The 13272-nt window shown below is 35.9% G+C and overlaps 1 protein-coding gene across 3 annotated transcripts in view; it reads left to right on the forward strand.

Annotated features, from left to right (window-relative positions):
• gpm6ba (glycoprotein M6Ba) overlaps window positions 1–13272 on the forward strand; it is a 36379-nt gene that overhangs the window by 2643 nt on the left and 20464 nt on the right. Inside the window, exon 1 of one of the 3 annotated variants that reach the window (XM_060860203.1) lies at window positions 8288–8470. The exons of 1 other annotated variant lie outside the window; for it this stretch is intronic. In XM_060860203.1, the coding sequence (XP_060716186.1) occupies window positions 8401–8470 (70 nt within the window). In that variant the 5' untranslated portion in view covers window positions 8288–8400. Of the gene's footprint in view, window positions 1–8287; window positions 8471–13272 lie in introns of those variants that run through there. One more of the 3 variants, XM_060860201.1, reaches the window with a different exon arrangement.

Consider the following 13272-nt stretch of genomic DNA (forward strand, 5'->3'; position numbering starts at 1 on the left):
CTTGATTACAAATGACAAAAAAGACAAAAATGCCTTACATTCTTAACATTCATGCCTTACATTTATTCTCTTGTATAAAACAAAATAGAAGATTTAAAAAGCACACAAGATTGAAGATTTCTTCAGCTTTATTTAGTCTTTAAATGAAAGATATTGATGTGAAAAACATCTTTCATTAGTGTCTTCATGAAGATAAAAGAGTTGCTGCCTCAGTATTTCTCTCTTCAGAGTTGTTAATGTTATGCATGGTTGAGCTGAAAACTGTGATGTGTGAGGATCTGTCCATGTGCAATGAAGCTTATAATGCTTTTTAATTTGCTAATTGTTTATTCTTTACTGCACAGTGGTTTATAAATGATTAATTACTGCCTATGCAGTGAGTCTATTGCTCTAAGGACAAACTTAGAAAGGAAGGCTAAGAATTTAAGAATCTAAGAAAGGCTTAGAATTCATACGAAATCATTGCTGAATATTATTTTTGTGAATGTTGCTTTTTATCAGTGATGACATGAAAAAATTCTGAAATGGACTCGGTTTATTTATTCAAGGCTTCCTGTCTGAGTCGCAGTTAGCAGATCGTAATGCTAGAACTTTTTTTATCTTTTTCGTCTGACTTGCTTTCCTTTCCAGCAGCAAACACATGGTAGTCATTATCATAGCTGAATTAATGTATTTTTAACCAATCAAGGCAGAATTTCTAGAAGTTAAATGGTGCAGAACCACACATTTCTGGTGCATTTTAAAACATATTCCCTTCAGCTAGTATTAGGAATGTAGACATGCCCATTTCTTTGATGTCATGATATAACTCCACCCTTGGAAATCTGCTTCACATGGATTATGGGACATGATCAGGCAAGGGATTTAAACTCAACATATACAATAATTTAGGAAGAGAGTACGAAGGGTCATAAGAGTCATGGCCTGCTTGTTTGAGAAATAGTGAGAAATATTGCCATGGCTTTGTTTTGCCATGGCTTTGTTAGTTTAAAAATACTCTCTGGCCAGAAGGATAATGGTGTCTATAATGTCAATATATCAGAAACAAGTGTGCAATGGCTGAGAAAAAGAAGAATAAAGAAAAATAGAAAAAAATTTTATTAGTTAAATGTCTTTTTAAATGGTTTTTGAAATGTAATTGCCTGGAAATATCTCTAAAACTGAAACCTGGCAACCCTGATTGATGATATTCAGGATGCACACCTGCTATATAGATTTTAACAACGGTTCATCCAAATCTGCACAAAACAACCTGGATGACTGTCAACTACCGTTTAAATGCCTAATAAATATTTAGATATTAGATATACCAATTTTTCTGTGCCATTAAAATGTATGGTAATGAGACACTGCTGCTGAAAGTTAACTAAGATCCTTTTATTATGATCATACTTACACAGTCAGGAAGAACTCATGCAATATATAATTTTTATTTGTTTGAATGAATCGGTTTGTAAAAATGCTTTTCTCCTTGTTGCTACTGAAAATCATATCTGGATGCCTGGGTGATATATAACACAATCATTACAATTACAGACTCATAGATGGAAATTTCTTTTGTCTGTTTTGTTGAGATTTATTTAAGGGCAGCTTGCTTTAACCAATAACATGGAGACATTTATCAGAAATGACTCATTTACACAGACAGGCTTTTTATTTAACATTTTTATCTGCTGTTATTTTAATAAAAACCTCTTACAAAAACTTACCGGTAATACAGTTTTCGATTACTTACAAAATGGATAAATTGTACACAAACGTCGCCCTGTATTTAGTATTTCTAAGACTGACAGCTCCATTATAACACAGAATGGTGTTAGTGGGAGGCAGGCTTTGGGGTTGAGGGGCTTGGGGGTGCTTCGGCCCTATGGCATGTGGCCCATGTACCATTTCCCCCCCTCTCCAACCATCTCTATTGTCTCTTTGTGTGTTTGTCACTCCCTGTTCCCTCCAGACCCAGGCCTCCTCCAATGATTCGGCTTACTAAACAAAAACAAAGGTGTATGGGGATCCCAGGAGCAGCTGTTTGTCTGTGTGTGTGTGTGGTGCGGAGATTGTGATTTAGAGACAAGCAAAGTGCATTGAACCAGAAGGGAAAACAGCCTTGTAGCTTCTCCTAACATCTCCTAATTGATTCTGAACACCTAGCAAACAACTTTGAAGAATTGTACAAGCAAAAAAAAAGTGTTCTGTTGATGGCTTTGGTCACTGCTTTAGAAACCATTCCCAAATTTAGATATTCTCATATATCCCAACTGTCAGATATATGAAAAAGGGGGTGGAGCAAATGCAGGGGTTGGGCAAAGAATGACAGAGACATATAGAGCTTTAAATGGGTCGCTGTGACAGACTGTTACAATTAATGTCCTGACCTATTAGTGTGAAGGACTCAAGAGTCCTGCAATATATATATATGTGTCACCCCAGTTATGATAGACCTTTTATAGATTCTCAGATTATGGTAGGGTATGAAAAAGAGGATTTACATATGAGAACACCTGGATTTTTATAATTCCTTAGGGATGTTATTTCACTCATTTATTTTCTATGTCCTTTATCATGATCAGGGTGAAGGTGAATTTGGAGCCTATCCCAAGCACTGTGCGAGGTAAACACTCAGTCTGAGATGTGCCTGGCAAACATAACAGCCTCTTCATGACACATTGTTTAACAGATGAGCATTTGATTATGTCTTCTAATGCACTATTCAAAATGTCCACATAAAGGCTGCTAAAAAAACAGAAACAAAAATAAATGGTATACTTGGAAATAATCAGAGAGAAACTTCTGTGAATTCGGTCATGAAAAAAGTCTATTTGGCAAACTTGAGCACATGACAATTAGATAAACAATAATTTTGGTTTTATGTTTTTTTGTGATTACATGCATACCAATTATTCACGGATACATCTTTGTGTATTCTCATACACCAGACATATACATTTTTACTGTGAGTGCGCACACACACACACACACATACACACACGCAACCGTAAGATCTCCACTGCATCATGAATGTCAGTTTTTCCATATTCATAATACATTCCAAATTTTCTCTCTATAATATATTCATAATACTTATCCATCCAAAAGACACCCAGATGCTTTACAATGTCTGGTAGATTTTTGAGGCTTTGGATCTATTATTTCAACTCCCACAACTCCTTGTGTGAGGGAGGAGGAGATTTGTGACACTTTGCTTCATCAAAATCACCCAGCAAACATCATGAAAATGTGGAAAGATAAATCAAAGGAATGTTGAATTAAATTATATAGTATATAATAGTATATAGTGTGTATAGTGTCATTGAGAAGAATCTCCTAATATGAGATTCACAGAACCCAAATATGGTCAAAGGCAGTTGTGGTGTGGTGTCATGGCAAACATGGTTAGCACAGGCAAATACATGCATAACAGCAAAACTACAATCAAGGCTAGGGACAGAAACAATAGTGTTCATGCTATAAAAACATTTATAAAAACTGACTATAGTGTGCAATAGATTTACTTCAAAACAACAATTGTACTGATGTGCATTATATGATTATTAAATTATATTAGTACCCTTAGTATGTGATAATAATATATTATTAATTTAATACCTTTGATTCATGGGAACTATGTTTATTATATAGTAATAACCTATAATATTGTTTACTGTAGTAGCTAATGATAAATATGACTGTCAGACCATGATATAATCATTGTGGCTCTTATGTTAACTGTTTGTTGTATTCTATTAATTGTAAAATACACTGACTCTAAACAATATTTAAACAATTATAATTTAAATTACAACAAAGCTATTACCCATCTTGAACAGCTGTATCTTATGCCATCTGTATTAGTCATCATTTATCCTTTTACAATTTTTCCACTAGCAGTAGTTTAGTATTTGTAACTTTAGCACAACTTTTTTTTTCCCTTCATTCACTGCCCAAATCTCACCTGACAATTTAAATGTCCTAGCATGTGGATTTAGTAAGGCCTTGTTGGGCCCCATTTTTTCCACTGTAACCCTTTTTGGAGCACATAAAAGAGGGATAAATGTCTTGTTACTGAAGGATACCTGCTGTCTGTTTGTTCCACATTAACCAGACATGGCTATCAGTACATCTGGCTTTTAAACACCCAGTGTAGTCCTGCAACATTAATAAAACCTATCCACAGCACTTTGGAAACTGTGTCCCAGATCACTATAATTACACTTGACCTTAAAATATAAACTCATTAGTAAAATAGCTAACATCGGGCAATAGTTAACAATAGAAATCTAACATGAATTTAACAAGCTTGAAACATCCTTTACCATGAGTCTCTTGTGACCTGAACACTTTCACAGGTCACATGTTCAAAAGGAAGTTACATCAGTCGAATTTCCTGAAGATCATTGGAAAATGATATTAAGTTCTCATATTCCTTTTTTTTTTATCAAGACATTGAATGATGAGGTCAATTTGAACATACAGCCTTGTTACATAAATTATAGACAGAAAAGAAGTTATTAATTTCGACAAATATATTTACACTGTATCATTAGAATTTCCTTTAATTAATTACAAATAAGCATAAAAATACAGGATTTGCAAAATAATGTACAACTTTATGTATGCATATTAATAATAGACCGGGAATATGTGATGCGACTATGTGTGTGTGTGAGAATGAAAATGATTTACTATCTCTCCTGATGCATTCTCTCCTTAGGGAGTTTATATTTTTAAATATAGCTACACAGGTGTCATAGAGGGTTCATAAAGTATTCATAAAGGGCTCATTATGAAAACTGGAGCATTTAGGGGGTACTACTCTGGCGACTGCATTGCATGTACAGTGTTTCTAGTGTTTATATGCCCAAAGATTAAATCAGTGACTAAAATGTATCTCTGATAAACTTTCTTTCTGTTTAATAGTTTTTAAAGAGTCATTAAAAAGCTGAAAGAATAGTTAAGATCTTAAAGATGTTTAAATAAAGTACTCCAGTGAATGTCTGCCTGTCTGCCTGTTTGTCTGTCTATCTATCTACAATTAAATTGTCAAGCAACATCATGGTTAGCTTAACTAGAAATGATTTATTGATCAGTTTTAAAGATCAGGGCTATATTGTTTATTTTAATAGGGCTATATTGCGTGTCTTTAATCAGTCTATGTGAACCCATTACTGTGTTCAATACTTTATTATCAGTTGATCTATTAGCTGCTGATTTTGTAGATTTTAACGACGCTAAGACTCTGGAGGCCCATATACTCTTTCACTATTGAAGATGATTAAACACTTTTATTGTCGGCCATTTTGTGCAGTCGTATGTGGGCGGTGTTGCGTTAATTTCAGATCATTACCCTTCTGTTTTTAACAACTCACCCTTTTTTCTCAATTATTACTAACAGCTTATGTCTAGACCTTAGCTTGACCTTAGTTAAGCTATAATGCATTGTTCAGAACAGGCCCAGGCTTAGCCACAAGCTGTAAAGGATTATGTTTAGGAAGGAACGCTTCAAAGTAGGACGTTTCGGCACGACTCAAAGCTACAACAAACCAATGTCATGAATAATTCCTAAAAATTGTCAAATGTGCAGTATGTGACTTTTAATGCTGGTCTAACCTTGACTATACTTGATTTAATACACAAAATATCTCATAGAAATTATAATTTCAGAAATGTTATAATGAGCCCAAAGATACCCTTTAGGCGAAATGATAAGGTTTTAGTGACCTGAGAAAGGATGTGATTAAAAGCCTCAGGGTTTGTAGCAAGAACTTGACAGAAAGTGGACGTCTTACTTCAGATACACAAATTTATGGAACGGGTTTTCACCTATTAGAAGAGATGTGGTTTTTCACAGGGAACTTAAGAACACTTGTACAGATATAAAGTAAGGAGGAATTTGGTTGAAGTGGAACCACTAGTTACGTGTTGTCCTTGATGGAGAGATGTCATCATAAGGAAAGATGATATACTCTGACATCACTGTATCATAATAAACAAATATATAATTGTTAACATCCTAGACAGCATAAATGATGATGCATTTTCCACTCAAATTAGTAGAAGAAACCACTTGACATTATTCACATTGGAAGTGTTTTAACTTTAGTTTTCACTAAAAAAAATGGAATGAAACAAAGCAAAGCAAACACAAGAGTATTGGCACTAAGAATAATTGCAGTATGTGCAAAAACAGATCACTTTCTGCATTCAAAGCATTCCTTTAAAACATGAGCTTACATGTAAATTCCCTTTGCATCACTGCTGTCCCACAGCTAAAGCAGACATTTTACTGTATATGACACAACGATTATGCTGTTGTTCGTGCAGTTAACTGTGAGTTCCTTAGGAATTCCCACCTCAGAAAAAAGTCACTTATGACTTATCTGATTGGCAGTGTAGTTCATTGAGTTTGCGATGATGTTACAGCCTAAGACATTATGTAATGACCCAAACATGCAAAACATGAGGATGCAGTCTATTGCTAAAAACAATTTTAGTTTTAAGAATTAGTATATGATTTATACATAATCTATTTATCATCCAGAATCTTACAAAAGGTGAAAACCACACAAAAATAATTGCAGTGTCTAAAGCTATCTTTCAGCAGACAGCAGTTAGGTCAGTCTTTATCACATAGTCATATATCTTGGTATAAATACCTGTCTTACAATATGACAGCTGTAACATGATAACCTCCTTACATTACTGACATAGGTCCATCTTACATTTAATTTAAGCTAATTACATATACAAAAGTGCCTAGACATCAGACAAGATAAATGTATGAGTGGTCTCTAGTCTAACACATGATACTGTTTATACTGGCTCTTAGGCCTATAGTCATTCTCCATCTGTTATACGTGCAGCTGCTGGTGTTTATGTCTACTCTTAGTGTATATGAAAAGGTTTATGGTGCAAGGTGATGAAGATTTATTATTAAGTTTCAAAAAAAGGCTTAAGGATAATGCACTTCACTTTTCCTCTAACCTTGTGTCTGACCTGTGAATAATGATGCATTAGTGCTGATCTGTGGTCAGTCCCATCTTACTCAAGCATAATCTTGATCATTTAACACAATAGTGGTTTTATACAGCTGTAAAATCATTGTTTTTTCTCTAGAACGTCTGCTGCTAGTAAAATATGGGCTTGTGTCCTCTTCATGCTGATAAGTCACCTTAAATGGTAATGATGATGTTAAGGGATTACAGTGACTCCTTTTCCCCCAAGCCAGCTGTGCTTGAATGTAGCCTCAGAGGCAGCATAAAACCATGTGCAAGATATTTAATACTATTTAAGAGGATTCTGGGCAGATTACATATTTTTGCTTGTGTGCATGGTTTATTATTAAAAAATAGAGAAGGATAGACTCAAATTGTTGTCCAGATTTGCACATAAATGATATAAATCACTGGAAATGTTTGTAGCTCTTCCGGTTTAGTGTCAGTGCATTTTCAGTACCTAAACTAAGTCTAGTCAAAAGAGAGAGAAAACACTATATAAGACGTATAACACTATACATTGCAGTACTAAATTATAATATATGCATACAGTATTAGTCAAGATGGCAACGCTCTAAAGTACCAAGGGTGGAGGTGGGGATATTATTCTACAACACTATATTAGTTTGTATCTAGGACTAGTACCAAACTAGATCATTTGCATATGTCTATATACTTTGCATACCTTATGGAGTATGCCTATATGCTAGTATAATAAACTAATTTACCATACACTAACAGTATTTAAGACTGTATAGTTCAACACTAAAAATTCATATAATACAGATTTGATGCATGCAGCCTATTACTGACAGAGTAAACCACCCCCTGGATTTGATCTCTGACATCCATAAACATGTCATGAGCAGTGATTGAGAAGATGCATGTGTCATGAGTGTAATGAAAAAAAAGAGGAGAATTATTTAGCCACTAATACCTCATGATATTATGCGTTCCTCAACCCTAATAATTGTTTTGAGCTATTCATATTTTTTCTCTCTCCAGTCTAATAACCTGACCACCCATTACTGGTTCCAAGATCAAGTATTACATTGTACCATATAGTACTAAACTAGAATGTATGCATGTAAGGTTCTATAACATGTATGTAGAACATGCACAAATTATGTATGTAGAACATTATTATGTATGTAGAAAATGCACAAAAAACAGTGATTATTTCATACTGTATGTCTATATGATGCTAAGTTAACATGCATGTGTACTGGACTATTAGTGTGCATATAAGACGTGCACGTCACATCTTCGAGAAGGATTGTGCGCGTGTGTGTGGGAAAGAGAGAGAGGGAGAGAGGGAGAGAGAGAAAGAGAGAGAGAGAGAGAGAGAGAGAGAGAGAGAGAGGCGCGCGCAAATCCACTAAGCAAAGTGCTGTTGGTGAGCATTGTCCAAATGGATGGAACGAAACCAGCTATGGAGGCGACAAGCGAGGAGAATCAGGATGAAAGAGAGGAGAGCAAAGGTACAGAAAACGATCTCTCCTCGATTTCTTTGAAGCCTTCGTCAATATTGAGCGTTTGTCGCGCGAGCGCCGCGCGTGTAGACAGAAAGCCGCGCGCCCTTCAGCATCATTCAGTGCGGTGGTTTATACGCGCAATGTTTCATAGTACTCCTTATAATGATGCAATTATTTCTAATTGATAAGTCGGTGAAAGGCGCTGTTTTGATTTACCGTTGACGTAATGTTTTCTTTCTGCATCAGTGCATACGACAAGTGATGGTGATTTGTCAAGACGGTGCAGCGACGTGCAATAAAATCCTTTAATTAAGATGTTATATTTAATAGCCTACAGTTTCGTTGATTTAGCTTGTTAAATTTTTTTATGTAAATTCCTGTTAAGTATATTGAGCCTTTTGTCGCCTGTGTATTTTAATTGCTGTAGTGTCGCATTTTATCCTGGTGTTGTTTACCTTTTTTGACATTATTTACCATCTACAACCTTCATCTTTGTTTTTTTTAAATTATTGATTACACTGGTATAATAGTGTTTTATATTACTGTCAGCAAGCGACTGAATTAATCGCCATTAAGGCTATAAAACAAGCAGATTTATTCATGAGAAAGGAATCAGTGAGGAAAAAAATCAGACACAAACACACCTAATCACACAGTGTTACTCTGAATTATTACATAAAGCAAGTGTGTGTGTGTGTGTGTGTGTGTGTGTGTGTGTGTTTGTGTGTGTTTGTGTGTGTGTATGTGTGTGTGTGTTTGTGTGTGTGTGTGTGTGTGTGTGTGTGTGTGTGTGTGTGTGTGTGTGTGTGTGTGTGTGTGTGTGTGTGTGTGTGTGTTCTGGGTGTGGGTTGAACGCATTAAGGATTTGTACTGTATTTTATATTGGTCCAGTTCCTATTCGGATTATGAAAGGATCAATTCTTCTCTTTTTTTTGGAAGCTAAAATGAAAAATGCACCTGAACTGTAGTGTTATGTGTTATAATCTATAGTGCTATATGTTTAATTTAGGAAATATATTAGTGTGGGGTTATGTGTATGGTTGTACATTTGAGACTAGGATTATACTGAAGATGTAAAATCAACACTTTATATATAAATAGGTGCACAGCGACCCTTCACAACCACAAGGTCTCAAGTGCACTAGAGCATCCCTGCCCCCCGTCATCACCTCCAGCTTTGATTGATTTTACTCGAGCACTTTGTGTCAATATGTAACATTTTAGCCCTTCTTTTGTTTGCTCGAGTCCTTTTGTGCAGAAATTAATGAGACTCACTGCCAAGTATTCTCTCGAGCATTTTCTATGCTTATGGACACACGAACATAAATAGTGGAGTCGTCCTCAACCGCACCCTTTCTCTACACTGTCGCACTGCCTGTTGTGTTCATGTAGACAAACCTATGACACTATTTTAATTTTATTAAAAGAAATATACAATGTTTTGGCTAGTTCAGAAATCTACTATATTTGTTTCCACTTCTCCTTATTATAAATGATTAAATATATAAATCAAATATTCACAATTGAAATTAAATTCCACTATTCACAGTTGAAATGAAATTTCACAATTCACAACTGAAATTTCCCTATGATGGTTAAAATCAGTCAGTAGATCTGAACTGATCATCATACCATTTAACCAAACAAATCATTCACTCTGATCGCCATGGTGATTCTTTAAAAGAAGAAAACAAAAACAAAAAGCGTTTATGATTTCACAAATATGGCAGAATTTTCCAACAGTGCTTTTGCTCAATTAATCATATTTTAATCATGATTATGAATTTGTGTTTCCTTAAAGAGTTAATAATTATTTGAATGGTGATCTTTGGACAATGATTAGATATTAACATTTTACTGATTTGTACATTAAATCATAAACTAGAAATGGAATTGTATTCTAAGTTTAAGAATTTCAATTCTTAATTCATTTTTATCACATTTTAATTTTTTTTCTATTTAAATGATACAACTGTTATGTGGCTCAATAATTATTGTGATTTCACTATTTCTCTTTATATTGTAGCAATAAGAATTGTTTGTTGTCTAGAGAAATGCTCTCATTCAGGATGAAATGTGGCAGAGTTTATTGGTCTATGTACATGTGAAATTACACGACATAGTATCATGGGCTTGTGTAAAACACTTGTGGGATGCTACAAAACAGGAACAGCCAAGATGTTATTAGACCAGATGCCGTTGTTACATTGGTGAGATTTGTATCAATGGTTTAGTTAAACCAATTTTGTAGATCACATGCTGTTAAAGAATTGTGGCCAGAGCACATTTTTTCACTGACAGAGGCTTTTATCCAAAGAAATTGAGTGGAAATAGAGCCCAATTAGCAATTAAGAGCCCAACAGTACTAAGGTTCAAATCCTTTTAATTAGGAGCCTTAACCACTGACTGAACATTGACCTTAGTACTAATATTGAGTCATCTGAAAAAAATGACTGGACTCTCAGACAGCTGACCTGACTGTTCACTATAGCAGTATATAATCTCAAACAGTACTGATACTTTTCTGGTTGTGTGCTGATCTGGACTCAGATGTCTTATTTTACTGCCTAAAAATTAGTACACTCATTAAATCAACAATGTGCCATTTTAAGGTCTTTGCATTTAAAGCTTAATAAAGTGTCTACAGAAATTTAGTATCTAACGTAATCTGGCATTAACAGGAGCTCTGTATCTTTATATTTTGGTAATTAAGATATTTCTTCCATTTATTTCCATTTCCATTTTCATTTACAGCATTTGGAAGACGCCCTTATAAAGAGCGACATACAAAAGTGATTTTAAGTCTCTATCATTAAATACATTAACTCAGGTTCACAAGGTTACAGACTTAAGTTGAGACTTGAGTTACAGTACCCCAGTATTGAGATGACAAGAGACTGAACAAATACCTGAGCAGCCTGTGTGGACAAAAATGGCTGAATCCTTTTAATGTTGTAGAGAAGGAACTGACATGAGCGTGTCACATTAGCAACATGCAAGGAAAAGGAGAGTTCAGTGTCCATAGTTACCCCAAGTTTGCGAGCTGTGACTAAAGGGGAGATGAGTTTGTTATGCAGGGATTTTCACCTGGGATGATCAGCAGTTCAGTTTTGCTAGGATTGAGCTTCAACCGTCATCCATGATGATATGTCTGCCAGACATGCTGAAATCTGAACAGAAGCAGTGGTGAGGATGGGAAAGAGAAGATAAGTTGTGTATCATCAGCATAGCAGTGGTAAGAGACATGTGAGGAAATAACTTTACCAAAAGAGTGAGTATACACAGAGAAAAGAACAGGACCAAGTACTGAGCCCTGTGGGACACCAGTGGAAAGTCTGCCTGGAGCAGATATCACGCCCCTTTATGTTGCCTGATATGAGTGACCTTCCAGGTAGGAAGCAAACCCTTCCCATGCTGATCTGCAAATTCCAAGACAATTGAGGGTAGAAAAGAGAGTCTTGTGGCTGACCGTATCAAACGCTACTGATAGGTCGAGGTGGATGAGGTCAGATAACAGCTTTGTTGATCTAGCAGCATGTAGTTTTCTCAGAGACATGCAAAGGGATGTCTCTGTCGAATTTGCTGCTTAAAAGCCAGACTGGTTGGGATCTTGGAGGTTGTTCTGTGGACATAGAGCAGGTTTCTTCAGGATGGGAATAACCCTTGCTCTCTTGAAGGTAGTTGGTACATGACCAGATGTTAGGGAGCCATTGATGATGGTGGTGATGAAGGGCAGAAGGTCTTGAAAGATGGTCTGGAGCATAGTGGAATTGAGTGGATCCAATGGGCAGGTGGTAGCAAGGCAGAAGTGAAGGTCCTGCAGATCTTCTTAATCTTCCCTTTCCATCACCTGCTCTTTTTGGGGTGTTTTACCTTTATACTCTGAATGTCTGTAGTACCAGACTAGAAAGTCAGGCTTTTTTTTACCGCACACTTCCTTCTCTTGCATAACTCATGTTCGCTTTTTCATATACACTCCTTTGCTCGAGTAGGTGCTGAGGGGGATTACATCATCGCTGTGATGAGAGGAAGGTAGAGGGAGGGAGCGAGGCCACACATATTTGTTGCACCTATTACATCAGTGTTGTGAAGATGATCCTGTAGAGGGGAATATGAATGTGGGGTTGTTCGGTTCTGTGTCAAAAACACTTCTATATCTCAGTGGCAATATATTTATTTGATAATTATTTAGGTTTTGTTAGCCAAATATATCACTGGGCTGAGTGAGGAACTGTGTTGTGTGACCAGTAATCACTAAATAATTTAAACATGGCATGTGCTGACAGTGATTTACCCCAATTACAGTCCACTTGAAGATTATTTTGAATTGCATCATTACTTGTAATTAATCAGTTTAATTTTAAACGACAGTTCAGTCTACATAGGCATGGGATGAAAATAGAAGTTCATGTGGTGTCATGCATTAGTGATTTTTTTCCCATTTTTCCCACAAACTGTGTGTTGATCCACTTGATCATTTGAATCCAAGATGAAGACAATCACTTGGCCCCTCTTACTTTTTTCATTGTTGTCTATTTCTACATCTTATCTTTTATGCTCTTACAAAGGAACCCTGATTTTTTTCTGTTCCTATTTTTTTGCCCATCATTCAAATATGTTTTGAATGTGTGTGGGATTCTGGGAGCATGTGAGTTCACTCACACATATTACTCTCACAGAGAGAGAGCGAGAGAGAGAGCGAGAGAGAGAGAGAGAGAGATTAAGAGAGGAGGGACTCATGTGCCTCTAATTTGGAACATCTCGCTCAGGGGCACGCTGACAGACTCCATCTGCCACTGCAAACTCAT

Source organism: Tachysurus vachellii, chromosome 24 (genome assembly GCF_030014155.1).
Source record: "Tachysurus vachellii isolate PV-2020 chromosome 24, HZAU_Pvac_v1, whole genome shotgun sequence".
Classification (NCBI taxonomy): Eukaryota; Metazoa; Chordata; class Actinopteri; order Siluriformes; family Bagridae; genus Tachysurus; species Tachysurus vachellii.